General features: G+C 37.6%; 2 protein-coding genes across 2 annotated transcripts; one reads left to right on the top strand and one right to left on the bottom strand.

Annotated features, from left to right (window-relative positions):
• Positions 1 to 3,666: 3,666 nt before the first annotated feature.
• On the bottom strand, positions 3,667 to 6,280 carry vhl (von Hippel-Lindau tumor suppressor). The gene is made up of 3 exons (XM_061728609.1): positions 5,873 to 6,280; positions 4,929 to 5,048; positions 3,667 to 4,533 (listed from the first exon to the last, which is right to left on the bottom strand). The coding sequence occupies exons 1-3, from the start codon at positions 6,057 to 6,059 to the stop codon at positions 4,340 to 4,342; spliced, it is 501 nt and encodes a 166-aa protein (XP_061584593.1). The 5' UTR covers positions 6,060 to 6,280; the 3' UTR covers positions 3,667 to 4,339.
• Positions 6,281 to 12,822: 6,542 nt separating this feature from the next.
• avpr2b.1 (arginine vasopressin receptor 2b, tandem duplicate, 1) lies at positions 12,823 to 15,057 on the top strand. The gene is made up of 3 exons (XM_061728608.1): positions 12,823 to 12,892; positions 13,222 to 14,116; positions 14,811 to 15,057. Exons 2-3 carry the CDS (start codon positions 13,273 to 13,275, stop codon positions 15,014 to 15,016), a joined length of 1,050 nt encoding a protein of 349 aa, XP_061584592.1. The 5' UTR covers positions 12,823 to 12,892; positions 13,222 to 13,272; the 3' UTR covers positions 15,017 to 15,057.
• The last annotated feature ends 3,523 nt before the right edge of the window (positions 15,058 to 18,580 follow it).

The following is an 18,580-nucleotide window of genomic DNA, read 5'->3' as shown; positions in this document are numbered from 1 at the left end:
TTTATCTATTGCTGATTCAGTACTATGTGCGACTAGTATATTGTAATATTTAGATACATGGCCCTTCCCTCCTAAATTTGCAAGTGTCATTTCCTCTAATTTAGATAAAGATGGTAAACACATAACACATACTGTTTGTGTTTTGAAGACATAGCTTTTTAACTGCAAATATTTGAAGAAGTGTTTCTTCGGGATTTGGTATCTCTGACATAACTGATCAAATGTAAGCAAAACCCCCACCTGCCAGTTTGTAATAAAGAGGTGGGTGTACCCTGGTATACCCGCGATGTTCAGTACACCAGGTGTGCCAATGTAATTGAGTCTTTATTTTCAGTAAGACAATATTTTTGTCAGACTCAAATATGATCACTCACTCATCATCTCACTTTGAATCAAAATGATTTATCCCTTCTGTTTTTCGGGTTTCAACTACTTTTTGCTGACATTTTTTAGAACTTTTATCTATATACCAATATAATAAGTCAAGTTTTTTCTTAACTGTTAAACTGATTCAAAGTATCAACCATTTTTGAATGAAGATCAATGTCCAGTTTCTCTGTCTCTAGCAACAATAAAAAATAAAAATAAATTACAATTAACAACATTTTTACTCATTGCGCAAATAAAATATTGTTTTTCTTGAGGTTGTTTTTTTAATGGTGCAGTTCCTATTTTCAATGTCCCATGCTTTCTCTATTCTATTGTGGATAGAATATTGGTTATAATTTGCAAATCCTTGCATCATTGTATTCTGCTTTTGTTGACATTTTACATGGCCTCCCAACCTTATTCTTCGTTGGGTTTGATTTTTAAAATTAATTTTATGTATATATTTATTTATTTTGTTTGTACTTCCAGCTTTTGTTGATAAGACAACAAAACTCCAACAGGAAAAAATGAGATTTAATACTTTTACATAAAAACAACAGACTGGATAAAGTTGGCATGTAGTCTCATTATTTATTTGTGAAAATTGTTATTCTACTAGAAAGAAAAACTGGAGTAAAAAGTATTCACACATCCCATTACAAAATTAGATGCATACTTCATACTTTTGGTGTTTTGTGAGAAAAGGTTGAATGTGTAGGATACATTTTTTGCAATTGCTTTGAATACAAGTTTAAACCGATGAAAAGGATGCAGAGATAAAAAAAAGTTTTTAACAAAATCAGAGATTTAAGCAAAGCGTTAAGTTCCAGGAGAAAAGGAGCAATCATAGGTGGTGATTTTGCAAATTTTTGTTTGTGAATAAAAAAATTTGCATATAGAATAACAAAGTTTATCAGGTATTCAAGAGCATCTTCTGAGTTAACATAATAGCAAATAACATCTTTAAGGCTAAGAGAGTATGTAGATTTAGCAGCATCAAAAAATAAGATTCAACATCATTCCAAAACCTTTTAGAGATATCACAATAAAAAAAAAACAGATGTGAAATTGTTTCAGTATTCAGTATTCATAAATATGGTGTTTTCTTGATAAATTTACCTTTTATTCTGATGTGTGCTAATTCGTCCAGCAGATGGCACCATTTCACCCCCCTCCTCAACATGTACTGTACATTTTATACACCTGTGACTTTCAGTGTGACCTGGGTCACACTGAAAGTTATTATTTATTATTACAAAACAACAGGTATACAGTAACAAACAGCACATTGTTGACAGTACATAAAAGTATATCAATTACATCAGGGGTAGTTATATATATTAAATAAAAGTAAGTCATTACAAGAGATGGTTTAAAGGAGTTTTAACAATAAGCGCATTACAACAAGTAGAAGGAAAAACAACAGTCTATAATTTAAATCTAATTGTAAAAGTGAGAAGGGATTAGTCGAACTATGATAAACTAAATAAGACGGTAAATGGGAGAAAATGTCATCATCATTATGCCTAAAGACAAATATTGTCTGTAGTGGACTGGCAGCCTCTCCAGGACGGACGGATGGACGGACGGACAGACGGACAACTATTGTGAATGTTGTAAGGATGGCTTATCCTTGATGGAAACTTCAATTTCCACAGAGTGCATGATCACACAATGTTTCTAATATTTCACTGGCACAAGTTACTCAAAGTAGATAAAACAGCTGTGGTAGTTTTATTCATTAGTTTTATTCGTAACTTTACTGCTACAAAATCCCATCATTCTTACACTAAATGAAAACACACTCTGGAAATTATACAGATTGTGTCTTGTATTAATTGTGTCCTAATGTTTTTTGTTTGCTTTTCAAGTTGGCCGAAAGATCTGGTTTTATGACACTTAAATCTGTCTCTGGTGATAAGGTTAAAATTTGTGTCAGATTTGTCAGAGTTTTGGTAATCCCAGAAAGGTCTTATATGCACCCAGACAGCATCCTTTACCTAGAAGGGGAAACAAAAGAACAACAATAAAAACGAATTGTGTCACTTTTAAGCTTTAACATTCCTCATTTGCTTTTTGTTGTTTGAAATCATTTGTTCCAAAAGTAATAGATTTAGCTGTAAAGGAGATTAAGGGTGGAGATTTTATCAGGATTTATGGGTGAATATGGCAAATAGTTGCTAAACTTCAGGTGCAATCAGAGCTTGAATCAATACTTAGATGTTGAGCCCTTCTCCTCTGTTAGCCAATAGCAGAAGCCCCTCCTGGCTCATTCATGAAACACATTCCTGTTCTGGGGCAAGTTTTGAAGTGTGATACTGACTTTTGGTCTGACGGATTAAAAAGATTGCAGAGTAAATACGTGGGAAACCCAGTTAATCAATCAAAATGCTCTCACCATGCCTAGTATGGTATACTGTGTGTTTGCACCATGGAAGAAACATACACTTCTGTTACATGCAGAGATTTATCATCTTGTTTATGTATTAATCTATCAATATTATATCATTTTTAAAAGTTTGGTCATTTTCACAAACCTGCTTCCGTCAACAATTGTGCATTGTATGAGATGGATCATGTATTTTTATGGATTTATCATTCTGTGCATCAAGAGATTGTTCTTTAACACTTACTGAACTTTATTTTCATTTTGCTCCAGTGATCTGTCTGGAGGTGTGGGAACATCCAGGTGACTCCTCAGCCAAAATGTCTTACTGAGGAGAAAACAGAACTGCAAATGCTGCACACGCACGTGATAGTCAGTGAAAACTCCTCAGTGATTGGAGACATCGCCTGAAGCGACTCAGGTCTTGGGGTTTTTTTCTTTCCTCATGCCTGCATGTTCCTGATTTTACCACAGATGGCTCAACTCGTCTCACACGTTCAAAGATGTGTTGTTTTACTCGGTTGCTTAGCAACAGTTGTGCCAACACTGCCCCTGCAGATAAGTCACATGGCGAGAGGCATCCTTTTGTTATCTGCCTGAAAGCTTGTACAGTGCATTTGCACCACTGTTATGCGTGAGGTTATTCTAATTCTTCTCTGTACAAACATTTGAGGGTCACACATGATATATACTGACCAGTTTTTCCACAGTAAATTCTAAAAAGAAAACTTTAAAAAAAGCTAATTAAGTAATTAAAGTAATGGAAACATTACAAAGGAGAGTAAATGATTTTAACATAATCTCAAAAAACTGACTCTACTGTAATTACTAGTAAACTGTAAGTTGATAATTTTATCCAAGCAAATGAGAATAGCAGGACATGTAAAAGAATCAGTAACAAATACATACTTAATTTATTAATCATCACAAATAAAACAATGGAAACATTGAAATACAACACCGATGTGCAAAGTAGTAACTGGGTGACAGATGGGCGAGGGAGGGGAAAATTTATGTGGGGGGCAAAAACAGCAGATGAGGCACAGCGCCGAACCCCTCAGTCACATTTAACAGTCTAATCGTTAAATCTCTGCTATTCTTTTTATTTTCTCAGCTGGAAATCCCATGCAATATAAAACTTTGGGAAATATTAAAGTTGACACAGTATATCTTCAGGTAAATTAAAGATAGTTTCCCTACAACAGAATATATCTCAAACTATTTTTTTACGTGAATGCTTAAAGTGTATATAGCAGAATAACAAATATACTCAGAAGTGAAGATTTAAGAAAGAAACATAAGATTTTTTCCATCTCTCTGGTGTTACATTGTATATCATATAAAAACTCTTATTGAAACATTATAGTGACTATTTTTCTCTTTATAACCAAGGAAGTCATTTGATAAAGCCACCAAGTGAATATAATAAAATAAAAGCGAGTCTTCTTTGCTTCGAAGGAACAGTCCTGACTTCTCCAAGAACCAACTCAAACATCTTATTTACACATCTTTTCAATGTCTTTACTGTCTCTGAGTGTGCAATACAGCATTGCAGTCCATGTGTGTATAAATAATCATCCAGTCTCATTCCTCCTGGCTCTGGATCCTCTCCAGCAGATGCTGCTCTACTCGGTGGTTCATGCGGTGGAGATCTTTCAATGAGCTGGGTTGATCCTCAAGCTCCTCGTGGAGACAACGTGCTATTTCCAACTTCCTGTAGTCTTCCGGTCGTACATGGCGACGTATAACACGGAGGGCACAATCCTTGAGAGTGTCAACTGTGTAAACCAAATAAATATTTGTTGAAGGGGCAATCCATATAGTTGTTAAAGCACTCCGATCAACAGCAGTTTGATAGCATTTTATATAACATACATCTCATTCAAAGGCATGAAACAAGGCAACTGGGTTTCCTTTTCTTTTGTTCTGGAAGATGTTTCATCTCCTATCCTGAAGACTTTGTCAGACGACTGACACATTTTTCAGGATAGAAGGAAGTCGTGTTGGATTGTTTCAAGCCTTTTAGTTACCATTAGCTGGATGGCTGGGAATCTACAACAGCATAATACACGTATCTGATTATCTATCTGTCAAGCTAAATGTGTTGGACACAGTTTACAGTACACATTAGGCAAGTTCTGATGAAAAATGAAGGTAATTTGATTAGTCTTACCAGGGAGAGTGATATTAACAAATACTGATCCACCCTCTACTGGTTTGGGAAGAAACAGCTCTTTGCAGTTCACCCTCAGAGGCTCATCAGTCTCTGCATCTCTGAACATCCATGGGTGACCTGGTGACAGTCAAAGGCAAAATGTCATTGTTGCTCACTAAATTTATGGTTCCGCGTTACACCAACGCAGAGCTTACGTAAGGTACGGTGCGCGTCTCCGTGTACCCTACGCCGTAGGCTCTGCGTCGATTTAACGTGGAACCATAAATCAGGCTTAAACTGCAAGTCAAAGCAACTAGATTTTTAGCAAGATAAATGGGACTTCTTTTTTTACTGTCAGACAGAAACTTTTATTTATGCAAAGCACACGTCCTGAGCTACACATGGTTAAATTATTTGTGATTATTTTGCAAATTGTAAGTATATTATAAATTTAATAGTAAATATATTCTAAATTACTGTAAATTACTGGCTATGAGTGTATATATAGTATAGTAGTTTAGGTATATTATAATGTAAAGGTATATTATGTTATATTGTATATTTAAACTACTATAAATAGTGGTATAGGTATATTATAAATTATAAAGTCGTTGCAAACTATTTTGCTCAAAAGTGGATACAGATCTGGTGATAGTAGCAAATATTGTTACTTAAGATGTGGATGGTTTTTGGTTGGTTACTTAATCTTTTATTTTTGTTTCAATTTATTATTTCAGGAATTCTAGTGAATGTTGTTCACCCTTTTTGAGTTGTATTATTGTTCTTTTGTATGTCTATGTGTGGATCCCTGGAAGAATAGTCTTCCCATGGTGAAGACTAATGGGGATCCTTTTTAAATAAACAAAAATAAACTATTAAAAGTGTAGCTTCTCTGTTGTTCTTTCTCTCCAAAACACAGCTGCTAAGTAAAAACACTGAAGTGTGTGCAGAAGCTTGCATACCTACGAAGGTGGTTATTCTCCGTCCGGTTCCTGGCTGTAAATCATCATAGGGTCGAGGAACCCCACGATAATCTATCCACAGAGGTCGTGCAACGCGTGGACTTCGGTTACAGAAAACAGCATTGATGGGAACCCGACTGTTGAGGGAGCGGACCAGAGGGAGAGACGGATCCCCCTCCTGAGGCATCGCTGGCTGCACCGACCACCGCTGCAGAAAGACCAGCTAAGTTGCTAAACTGCTCGCACTTAACTCACTATCTTCCCCGTCTTCGACTTAAGAAGTTCAACTATTTAAATATATATGTATCAATTTCTCTGTCTCCTTGGGAAGCGAACTGTTAAATACAAAGTAGGGAGCTTTTAACCCGCACCGCGGAGGGAAAACTACCTCCGTCTACTTCTGCGACACCGATCTGTTGACATCGCTTTTCCGGTCGGGACGCCTAATCATTCTGCGCTGTGATTGGTCCAGAGGGGTGTGACGTCATCGCAGGCAAGAAGCAGGCGTTTCATACGTGCTCGACGTGTTCTTTATCCAGAGAGAGTACAGCATCTCTGAACCTGAACAAGAGATATGTGCTGGTTTGTGTCAACTACAGCCAGTACTCGAGTTGTAAAAAAAAATCAGGGGGGATGGTGGATTTTATCATATGGGGACAGATAATTTGTGCTGATTACAAATAATATAATATATTACAAATAATAGCAGTGACCAAAACACCTGCAGAAATACTGCAGGAATGACATAGCAGCAGTTAAATGCAGCCTTCTGTAAGCTTTAAATATCCACTGGGCTTACATCTAATAGATCAAAACACAACAATAAAAAACAGTTTTCTGAACTTATCAATATGACTCTGTCCTTCAGGGTAAGTAAAATGGATCACTGCAAAAACTCAAAATCTTAACAAGAATATTTGTCCTATTTCTAGTTAAAATATCTAATTTTAGTAAAACAATCTCATTACACTTAAAACAAGACTCATCACTGGAAAAAACAACAAATTTCACCTGTTTCAAGTAGATTTTCACTTAAAATAAGTAGAAAAATCTGCCAGTGGAACAAGATTTATTTTGCTTGTAATAGGATCTTGTCCCACTGGCAGATTTTTCTAATTATTTCAAGTGAAAATTTACTTGAAACAGGTGAAAATTGTCAAAAAGTTTTTTTTCTAGTGTTATTTTTCTGGTGATGACTCTAAATGTTGAAATAGCAGTAAAACCACATTCATTGATGAAATGACATAAGGGATGGAAAGGGGGGATGGCAGTTTTACAGGGGGGATGATTTGGACCGTTTTTATTTCAGGGGGGATGCCATCCCCCCTCATCCCCCCTCAACTCCAGTACTGACTACAGCATTAGTGAATGCTTTCATTCGTGGGTTAATTTCACACGTAATATATGAACCACTCTGCTGCGGCAAGGCAAGGCAAGGTTATTTGTATAGCACAATTCAACACAAGGTAATTCAAAGTGCTTTACATCAACATTATGATATGAATGGACTTCACTGAGTCTAAGGAGAAAATCACATATGTTAATATTTATTGCAAAAGCATTACTGGGTAAACTACCTCTGTACATATCCAATTTATTAAAATATTACTCTAGTAGCTATAACACTAGATCAGAGAAAATTCTCCTCATGGTCCCAAGCACTCGAGCAGAGTTGGTAAATCAGCCTTTTCCTTTAATGCACCGCAAACTTGAAATATGTACCTTCTCTTAACATGTTCAAACATATATGTTAAAATCATTTTTCAGAAGAAAGGTATAGCTGATAAAAAGGTCATAATGCTGCATTTCATATTTACTCATGTCCTGCAATGTGTCAAGATAGGCCAGGTAATTGGTCTGCAGACTTTATACATGCAAAATATAAGGTTTTATAAAAATATGAAAACAGTAAAGACTATAGTAAAAATGCATATGTAGTAAAGGACTAGTTTGCTCCATATGACTGTTTCATCTGTTGTTGTAGGCTATTTTAGGTCAATGGAAACCAAATGCATATTCTCACCAAAGTCCTGATACACAAAGCCCAGTTCAGCTTATTTGCGTTTTTTTTTTCTAATTGTTGATTTTTGGTTTTAATTTGAGTATTTGTAGAGATAAAAATCACTATTTGGTTGAACATCTCATAAGCATCTTTTTTTGTAATTCAAAAAACTGTTGAGACATTATAACATGTTGTTAGCTTATATCTGAGCTTATATGTGCATATTTTAAAAACTTGGTATAGGACCTGGTATAGAATAAAACCACAACATATGAATCATAATTAGTTCATGACATTATTAGGGATTAATAAAAAAAAGAAATGTATCCAGGAAAATCTGACATTGCTGAAATCGTGAGGAAAATTAAATTCTTTCTTTCACCAGCAGGTGGCAGTAATTCATTACAGCAACGCAATCAGCTGCATCGTTTCAAATTAAAACTACTGTGACTCCAGGAGCCAATTAGTTGCCTTTCTTAGTGCTCCTTTGTCGTGGCCGTCAGAGGAAAGTATTTCCTAATTTAAAATGAACCCAGTTGTTTTATAATAAAAGCAGTTGCTGCTTTTGTATACCCCAAACGAATGTATATAACGTAAACAACTTAAATCAAACTGTTTGCATACAGTCTGTTTTACTGTACCTAGTGGGCAATTTATACTGAATGGTTTCAAGTCAGTCGGTGCAAAGCATTCAGAGCGGTGCTATGAAACAAGATTCCTGTAAATGTAATTACATTTCAATCAGAGTGGCAGCCTCTGATTGAAATGTACTGTTTTACTAGCAGTTAATCTGCATGTCATTTTATTGATTATTGTGTTGCTAATGCTTTGAGTGACCTTGCCAATTGTCTGATTAATAGTGTAAGCCTGAAATGTACTTTAGTCCTTATCAAAAGAAGAAGAAGTAAATATGTAATTTAATGCAAAGAATTGCCTGTTTTTCCTGGTCTCTATCACACAGACACATCTAATGCCCTGTATGTACCAGCAACTCGGTGGTCAAACATAATGTGTCTGTTTGGCTTCTTGAGTCCTAATGATGTGACTGTGATGCCACACCAAGAGAGTTGAGCTCTGTGAATTTATTTTAGTTCAGTTCAGTTCAGTTCAGTTCAGGTAGTGTAAATGGAACTATCAATTAACATCAAGCAACATTGAAATAATAAAAACTATAAAAGACTATAAAAATATATAATCTGAAGAATGTATTGATGTACAGTATGTAGCTTAACTGAATAAGTAAAGTGTAACTGAACTGTAATATGTAAATACAAAAGAAAAATAGTGTGAAGCCAGACTATTAGACTCTATCTGATAAACAATATGCATCCAAAGAATTAAAAAAGAAATCTGTGAGCTAATACTAAGCAAGTAGATGAAGCAGAAATAAATAAATATAAACGTTGTACAAAAAAGAAAATAAAAAAACAATGTATGTGTGCAAATCGTTGATAAGGTAGATGCACTGGTAAAAGATAAAACATTTCACCTTAAACGGCTAAAGACCTGCATGTGTGAAGGCAGTGTGCTGATGTAGGTGACATTTACTGTATATGGGTGTGTGGGGTGTTAGTTTATGTATGAATGCGATGTGAGGGCATGGTAGTTGTTTAGAATTAAGGAGCATTAAGTATTTCCAAGGAAGATGAGCTTGAAACACATTCCTCTTTTCATTGGAGGGGCTGAAATGGAGAGGCTGAAAATCTTTAAATTCCTTGCAACTTACTTCAGTGAGGATCTTACTTGGTCGCACAGAGCTCTACAACTTATTAAGGCAGCTCACTAAGACTTTACTTTCTGAGAAAGCTGACGAAATTTAGCGTGTCAACCAAAATTCTCAGCTATTTCTAAAACATTGGATATAGTGCCATCAGTGTGGGACGGAACAGAGTGCAGAAAAGGAAGTCACTCCAGCATGTAATAATAGCTGCACAGCACATCTCGGAAGCGACTCCATCCTCCCTAGAGAACATTCATACTTGAAGGCTCCACAACATAATCAAAAACAATACACACCCCAAACACAATCTCCCAACACTGCTTTCCTCAGAGACAAAGCGTGAAATCCCAGGCTACACTGACAAGCCGATTCCTTTCACAAGCCATTAGACTTTAATAATTTCAGCTTCACTTGTCTTTGCAGCTTCACGTCAACATTGACTGTTACCATTTGTCATCAGACAACAGGGCAGATTATTTTTTACACTCAGTTTTTCTATCTTTTACATTATTATTTTACATCTATAATGCTTTTAACTATTCACTCACCAAAATAACAAACGACTTCCTCAAGGCAGCTGATTCTGGACTATTCACCATCGTCATTCTCCTCGACCTGAGTCTGACATACCACCCTCCTCAATGTCCTCCACCGGTACCACTCATACTCCACGAGACTGGTTTAAATCTGATCTCTCAGGCTGTATCCATCTCCTTCAACTTAAACCTTTACATCGCAGGTCCAACTTCCCACCTGCCTCCCTCACCAATTGCATGGCAGAAATCAAGTCTTGGTTTTCTTCAAACTTCCTCAAACTAAACAGTGACAAAATGGAGATTTTCCACATTGGTACAAAATCAATGCTATCCAAAACTGAGAGTATTTCTCTTGTTTTTGACAATTGCTCTTTTTCCGCCTCCCATCAAGGTTAAGAGTCTGGGTGTCATCCGCAGCAGTACGTTATCCTTCCAATCCCATATCGATAACATTACCCAGTCTGCATACTTCCCCCTATGTATCATTAACCTCCTCCGGCACTCCCTTACTCCCTTTAACACTGCTATCCTTGTTCACAGCCTTGTCACTTCTCGCCTTATTTTTTTTCATTTATTAACTTGCTGCTCTTTGGCCTCACTCACAAAACCTTCCATAAACTTCAAGTGGTTCAGAATTCAGCTGCCTTCATCATCACCAGAAGCCCCTCCATCCGTCACATCACCCCTGTCCTGCAGCAGTTCCACTGGCTTCCAGTCAAGTTCCACATCAAATTCAAAATCCTGTTAACATTCAAGGCCATCCATATGCCTGGCCTGCTTCATGTTGCTACTCCCTCCAGTACCCTCTGTCCTTCCGCCTCCATCCACTTGACTGGCTCCACCGCCCGTCTCATCACCATGGTGTGCAGAGCTTTCAACCGCTCTGCTCCCCGGGTCTGGAATTCATTACCATCTGAGCCCAGAAATATCCATTCATTTCCACTGTTTAAATCCACACTCAAAATCTGTTTGAGTCTCCCTGACTAACGTTGCATTGTCTAAGTTTATCTTGTTTTTATCTTGTATGCTACATGTTCATGGCATGATATATCAATTTATGGTATTTGATGTGATTTTTTAAATCGTATATATACAGTGTCCACGATACAGTAAAAACAGGACTTATTGCAAGATAAATGATGGGAGGGGGGTCAAAATATGGCTGTGCTTCCACAATATGAAGATAGTTAAGCTTGTGATCATATCGACCTTTCCACCGAGACATGATGATGGCATTTTATATGTTAAGAGTAAACATTGACATCAGAAAACTGATGGCTGGCAGCTCTTTGCAGTTCTCCCTCAGAGGCTCATCAGTCACTGCATCTCTGAACATCCAGAGATATGGAACACATATGTGGACATCACATGTTTTTATTTACTATGTCATCATTTTTAAATTCTCAACAGGGGCCCAAAGCAACAATGAAAAAATGCACCAGTTCTTATTAGGTAAAGAGAAAGTAATCACGTTGATCAGGTTGATTAGGTTGCTATAAACACATGAAATGTTCGTTGTTGTTTTTCCTTTTTTTTTTATTGTGTCTGTCTTCACAATACCAGCCAGTAGAGTCCCATTGCAAAATATATGTTGAAACATAGAGAACAAATGCTATACAAGAATAACAAATGCTGTATTTGCACATGACAAAGTGTCTTGTATCTTCTATTTTCCATGAAATTGTAAAATGTCTGAGTTTCAACATCTGATATATTGTTTATGTTCTCTTGGGAATAAAATATGAGTTCATGATATTTGCAAATCATTACATGCTTTTTTTAGCACTGGGGTTGTAAGATTTAACAAAAGCCATATGCACAGTTCATTGGACAACAGATTGATTTAAGATCATTATCTAGAATTATTCAGAACAGCCTTCAACTGATTCAAAATATAGCAGCAAGAGTTCGGATGAGGATTATAAGGAGAAATCATTTTTCTCCTATAGTTTCCCTTCATTGGCTTCCTGTTAAATCCAAGATATGATTTTAAATTATTCTTCTTGCCTATAAAGTCCTTAAAGGCAAGCATGACAATGGAGAGTGAAAAATAATAATAATCCACAGGTCTAAAAAAAATATTTTTTTCATGTTTCATGTTTTTGTTTGTTAGACTCTTTCCTCCACTGTCACTTCTGCTGAGGATGGAAGAGTTGATGTGATCTGCTGGGTTCCTTGATGGGGCTCTTTGGTATAAACTGGCATTAAACTTTACAGATGTTGAACTGAATTATAATGAATTGGACTGGATTGTAATATAATTTAACTGAGCTGATTGTTGGTACTGTGTTTGTTTGCCTTCTGTGTAAAGTGCTGATTACTTTTGCTGTGACAAATGAAAGGGAAATAAAAGTAAACATAACTCATTTTAAGTTGTTAATTTGATTGGTACATTTTACAGATAACATATTTTTCTTTCCAGAATTGTCAATCTCAGGCTATCAAAGACACACATGTTTTGACCAATTGATCTGTTTTAGTTAATGATAATCAAGCAACACAAACATGCAGCTTACAAATTAAAGGCATACATTTGATTACGAAAGAAAGAAATTATAAATCCTGTTTTCTTTGGGGTTATTTTATTATTTGTAAATAATCATTCTGATGACTGAATGAAGGGGAGCTCCACCCAGTTCCACTCTGGCATAAAACCCAGGGGCGCAGTAGAAAAAGCAGAGCAAGACCAGGATTTTTTTTCCAACCTCCAATCGGCCTCAACGCTTTCACATTTGAACAAATCTGAAAACGTCATTTATAAGGTAGGTAGAGGTTAGATGACTTGTTTTATTATAAAGTATAGGCTTTACTATATCTTTGTTTTCATTGAACAAATCACCTTGAAATGAAAAGATAACCCAGAGCAGTAAATTAAAATTTCACCTTTAGAGGGTTATTCGTTTTGGAGGACCTTTTTATTTTTTAACTTTTTTATTATTATTTCCATAGTATGTCGTCTATATGGCTATATGAATATGGTTATTTGCCATGTGAAGGATTAACATTGTCTTGACAAATAGTCGAATGTAAGCTTCTTCTTAGTTTTTTTTTATGTAAAAAATCAGTGTAGACTTCTTTGCTCTCACTCCAGATTCCTTTTTGGAAAATCGGAAAGCCTTAATACTCCCCGACCCCAAACAAAATGTCCCCAGTGAATAACAGCAACGTTGTGGATGCAGAGGACGTGCCAAGAGATGAGAGTCTGGCTCGGGTGGAGATCGCGCTGCTCAGCGTGATCTTCGTGGGCGCCTCCGTGCTCAACACCGCCCTGCTGCTGGTGCTCTGGAGACAGCGCAAGCAGATGTCCAGGATGCGCGTCTTCGTCTTCCACCTGTGCCTGGCGGACCTGGTGGTCGCATTTTTCCAGGTGTGCCCACAGCTCATGTGGGATATCACAGACAGATTCGTGGGACCAGACCTAATATGCCGCCTCGTGAAGTACCTGCAAGTTCTTGGGATGTTTTTATCGACTTACATGATCGTTGTGATGACCGTGGACAGATACCAGGCCGTGTGTAACCCGATGGTGAAGTTCCAGCGGGCGCGCACCAGACTCAACATCCCCGTGTGCGTGGCCTGGGGGGTTTCTGTGCTGGGCAGCCTGCCACAGGTTTTCATTTTCTCTCAAGTGGAGGTTGCACCCGGAGTGTTTGACTGCTGGGCTGAATTCATCCAGCCGTGGGGGTTACAGACTTACATCACCTGGACCACGTTGGTCATTTTCATCCTGCCCGTTACTACAGTGGTCGTTTGCCAAGTGCGCATCTGCCGAGTCATCCAGATCAACCTTTACCAAAAATCTCGCAGGCAGCAGGATAGTGTAGGTGTGTTGCCAGCCCGAGCCAGCGGCGTGGCAGGCATGTCCAAGGCCAGGGTGAAGACGCTGAAGATGACGGTGGTCATTGTGCTGGCTTATATTGTCTGCTGGGCTCCTTTCTTCACCGTGCAGCTCTGGTCCGCCTGGGACACGTACGCGCCAAAAGAGAGTAAGTTACTGCTGTTACTGGGCTGCTTTGGAGCATTCATCTCAATGTAAGCTGTTTTGTGGTTTATGAGTTAATTTCGTCACTGTTTTTGTGACCGCAGAATTGGCGCGTCAACGCGCAATGCGAGAAGCGCACATTTTACGCATGGACATGAAACCGGTTGAATTTGATATAATGGACATGAAACCGGTAGAATTTGATATAAAACCGCGGTTGAATTGGTTTGATATTGGATATTGGATATTATGAATTCAACACCCATACAACTTGTGATACATACCACTGATTTTGGTCAAACCACTTATGATGTGTTCATGGTCATCTAGACTATATATCACAAAACAGTAATTATTAAAAAATCATATATATGGGTTGATTTAATGAGGTTTAATGAATTCAACACCCATAAAACTTGTGATACATAACATCGATTGTTTGTTTTCATTAAACCTCATTAGATCAGCCCATAATATGATTTTATAATAATTACTCTCTTGTGATATATAGTCTATGACCATGAACACATCACAAGCAATATGACCAAAATCAGTGGTATGTATCACAAGTTTTATGGGTGTTGAATTCATAATATCCAATATCAAACCAATTCAACCGCGTTGAAATGATTATGTGATCACATTATTTTTTATTCTTGCAAACACGTGACACACTATTTTTCCCCCTGTTATTCCAGATGCAACTTTTACCATCCTGATGTTGCTGGCCAGTCTGAACAGCTGCGCAAATCCCTGTATTTACCTTCTGTTCAGCGACCAGTTTCCAAAGAGGCTGGCGCGCCTGCTGCGCCGGCGGCTGCACGGCAGAGGCTCCATGCCCGGAGACACGACGCGCGTCAGCACTTTATACATGAGCTTCAAAAATGTCTCTGAGGCAAAGTGAGGATGACACCACGAAGGACGGAATAACCAATTAAGGAAACAGTGGAGGACAGAGCCCCGAGAAGAGCTGCCTCTGTCTGCGCAATGTTTGACTGTCAGAGACCATCGCATCCATCGGGTTTTCTGACATCTGAATTTAACTGCAGGTGTCATCGAAACAGTCACAAAGCAGAAAAGGGTGAGAATGAGAACTGCGCTTCAGATGTTGTCAGAAGTTTGAAGAACGAAGAAAAATGTGTTGTTTTCCTGGGGGTTGCACACTTACAGTAGATCTGTAATAGATCTGGACCACGTTGGTCATTTTTATTCTGCCTAGTTGTCGTTTGCCAAGTGCGCATCTGCCGAAGAAAAACTTTTTTTCCCTGCAGTTAGTAATAGATCTTCGACTTGGATTGGAAGAGCATTTGTTTCCTTACAGGGAGACATCAGATATTGATTTCAGTTAAACAATGACTCACTGACACTCACCCGCCACTTTATTGGATACACTTGGTTTACCTGATAAAGTGGCTGATGATTTAGAGGATTTTTGAGAAAAATAAAATGCCACTAGACTATGTCATCAAATTATATCATAGTCCTCGGAGATTACCTCAGACAGTAGATATAGCAAGTGATAAATTCAGAGCTTCATCCAAAGAAAGGCAGGAACAGCTGTCTTTTCGTGAATGTTACAGAAAAGCAAGTTAGAAGTCCTGTGGATATATCCTGCTTGAAACAAGCTTGGCTCTGAAACTTATTGTATTATTTTGTGTGTGTGTGTGTGTGTGTGTGTGTGTGTGTGTGTGTGTGTGTGTGTGTGTGTGTGTGTGTGTGTGTGTGTGTGTGTGTGTGTGTGTGTGTGTGCGTGTGTGTGTGTGTGTGTATATGTGTGTATACTGTATGTATATATATATATATATATATATATATATATATATATATATATACACACACACAAAACCACGTCTTTAAATGTTCCCTGTGGTGAATATTTGAATAACTGCTTTGAGTCTACAGATCAAGTGTGGAATAAAGTCATACTGCAACAAATGATTTGCCTTTTTGGTGTTAAATATGTTTAAAGACACAGATAAACCAATAACATTACAAGGTTAGAATGTTACTTAGTGTGTCGCACTATATTAGTGTGGTAACAGCACTGGGAGCGCAGATACCAGATACACGTTGAATGTCATAAACATTGCATACATTATTTGCCGTTTAACAAACCTTAAAGAGGAATTTTAACGCAAACAGACTAGCAAGCCATAGACTGACACATGAAGAATGTTCCACTTGAACTTGATCGGATCTGGTCTATATGTTCTGTAACCCAACTGTGTAAAAGTCAGGATTGTTTTGTTGCTATGGAATTTTCTTTTTTTCTCATAACACTGTTGTGAGAAAAAAAGAAAATTCCATATATTCCATTTATTTCCCTGTTATGATAACAGGGAAATACATAATATATCATTACACTGAAGACAGAGTGCAGGCAGGTCTTTATAGTCTGCTGCTTTGTGAATATGATCAACTCTGACAGCTAACAGCAGCATGAGACTGTATAAAAAGGTTTCGTTAGTGTCACTATGACAGCAGTAATTGTGTGATACAGCGAGGCAGCTCGCAATGACTCAGTGCATTTATCACAAAAACATTGACTACAAAGTAATGTAATCTTATATTTGCATGTTATAGATGCTATTTTTTTAAACATCTAAAAGAACAAAACGTTAAGGAATACTGTGACCCATATGCATATATAAAAGCGGTGGAAAAAACTGAAAAACCAGTTGTACTGCACGTGTAATTAGGGAGTGCTCATGCTAGTTATCTGAAAATGTTTTCAGCCTTCTCCTTTTGAGGAATACTCTTTCCATTTGCATCTCAGAGCTTTACACTTTTAGAGTTAGAGAGACAAAAGGTAGCTAAATGGGCAGATAATGGAGAGCAGTCTGCTGTCAAATTAAATTGACACACATTTATTTTTCAGCCACCATTCAAATCAGTCCCCTATGTTGAGGTGATGTTATACCTTGGTAAAGCTGCCTCTTCTCTTCTTAATAAAAATAAAGTAAAATTCACCCTGGAAGAGACAGACAATTCTGTTAGGTACATTCAGATGCTCTTTAGCTGCAAAACTGATGAATCAGAACACACATCTTGATCCATTATCATAAATGACTCATACATCTATTGTCATAACTCACAATAGAAGCACATTAAGTAAAGAAAACATCAGGGTCTGAGGCAGAGAAGGTAAAGCAGCAGTTCACAGACATCCTGAGAAAACAGAAGGAACTCAGCATTTAAAGACCTGCGATTAACACATTTAATGTATTTGATGCAGTTTTGCAAAGCTTGATTGAGGATGCCTAAAGACAAAGTTAAGTATCCTCTGTGTTATCAAGGATAAGGTTGCTATTGATTTCTGAGTTGTCCATGTATTCTCTACGGGGGACTGGTCATGGGTGCAGTAAGATCATCCCAGTACCCTCTTCTTTCTCAGCTATAACTTTATCACATGTGAGCAAATTTGAGTTTAAAACAAACATTCTGGTGAAAAGTGCATGGTCACCCCTTGCAAATATGTCATCTTGAAGGCAACAAATTTTGCTACAAATTTTCAATACAGACGGACAAAAATGAAAGCATTTGCCAAGAATGTTTTCATTAATGAAGTTCTCAACCATCACAGATGTGTCAATGATCATTCCCAAGGCCAATAATGGAACCCCATTATCATAAAGCCTTGCTGAGTAGCTGAAGCTGAGTAGTTAGATGTTTGAATGGTCCTTTACCAGAGAAAAAAGGAAACATGTTGAAAGCAGACACCCAGTTGAGAGGGTTTTCTTTCGAACAAGCCAAAATCGTTTATTATAAGATCCAACATGCAGCATCTCCCAAACCTGTGTACTCCTTTACTGAAAATGTCTCTGCGGCAACCTCACATTCAAAACATTGGTGAAACACAGTGTTCGACTTGTTTCCTCTGCTACACACACACAGTCTCATTAGACTCTGGCTGTTCAAGAATACAAAAGATCCTCCGAGCCACGTGTATCTGCACGAGACATTAATGCACCAGTCACATTTGAAAGCACATGTGGACTAATCTGCAGTTGTGAAAAGTCACCATTTCTAGGGTAACACCAGAAACCTTCTACCACCTTTTTAACAACTCAGAGTGGCACCCTGTTAATGTGTCTTGCTTTACACAAACACCTGCTGTGAGAACAGCCAGATTTGTTTGGCTGGACAGCTTCCTTAGAAACAAACGTCCTCCTGAAAGATGGTGAACACTCTGGTAAGAAAACACGAAAAAGCAAACGAGTCGGTCTTTGTAACGAACATGTTTATTTTACTCTGTGGGACACTCAATGACATGGAAAAACAAGCAAAGGCCCTCTTTGGAACTAGGCAACTGATTTCATCATTGAAGCATTCATTTTATGGTTTTATAGGTGAACACTCAGCCAGTGACATAACAGAGTAAAGAATTGAATCAAAGCAGCATCTCCACAGACATTTCACAATCTTTATTTTCAATCCAGTGAAAACCTGTCCTTAACTTAAATGATAT

The sequence above is a fragment of the Cololabis saira genome, chromosome 8, assembly GCF_033807715.1.
Source record: "Cololabis saira isolate AMF1-May2022 chromosome 8, fColSai1.1, whole genome shotgun sequence".
NCBI classification, from domain to species: domain Eukaryota; kingdom Metazoa; phylum Chordata; class Actinopteri; order Beloniformes; family Belonidae; genus Cololabis; species Cololabis saira.
The sequence above is the reverse complement of the archived record's forward strand: the minus strand, read 5'-3'. Positions and strand labels throughout refer to the sequence as shown.

Excerpts from the sequence above, each read along its gene's own strand:
- vhl (XM_061728609.1), bottom strand. The coding sequence starts at position 6,059 with ATGCCTCAGGAGGGGGATCCGTCTCTCCCTCTGGTCCGCTCCCTCAAC. Across the intron at positions 5,049-5,872 it reads GAGAATAACCACCTTCGTAG|GTCACCCATGGATGTTCAGA; the intron begins GTATGCAAGCTT and ends GACTGTCACCAG. Across the intron at positions 4,534-4,928 it reads TGTTAATATCACTCTCCCTG|TTGACACTCTCAAGGATTGT; the intron begins GTAAGACTAATC and ends TGGTTTACACAG.
- avpr2b.1 (XM_061728608.1), top strand. The coding sequence starts at position 13,273 with ATGTCCCCAGTGAATAACAGCAACGTTGTGGATGCAGAGGACGTGCCA. Across the intron at positions 14,117-14,810 it reads CACGTACGCGCCAAAAGAGA|ATGCAACTTTTACCATCCTG; the intron begins GTAAGTTACTGC and ends CTGTTATTCCAG.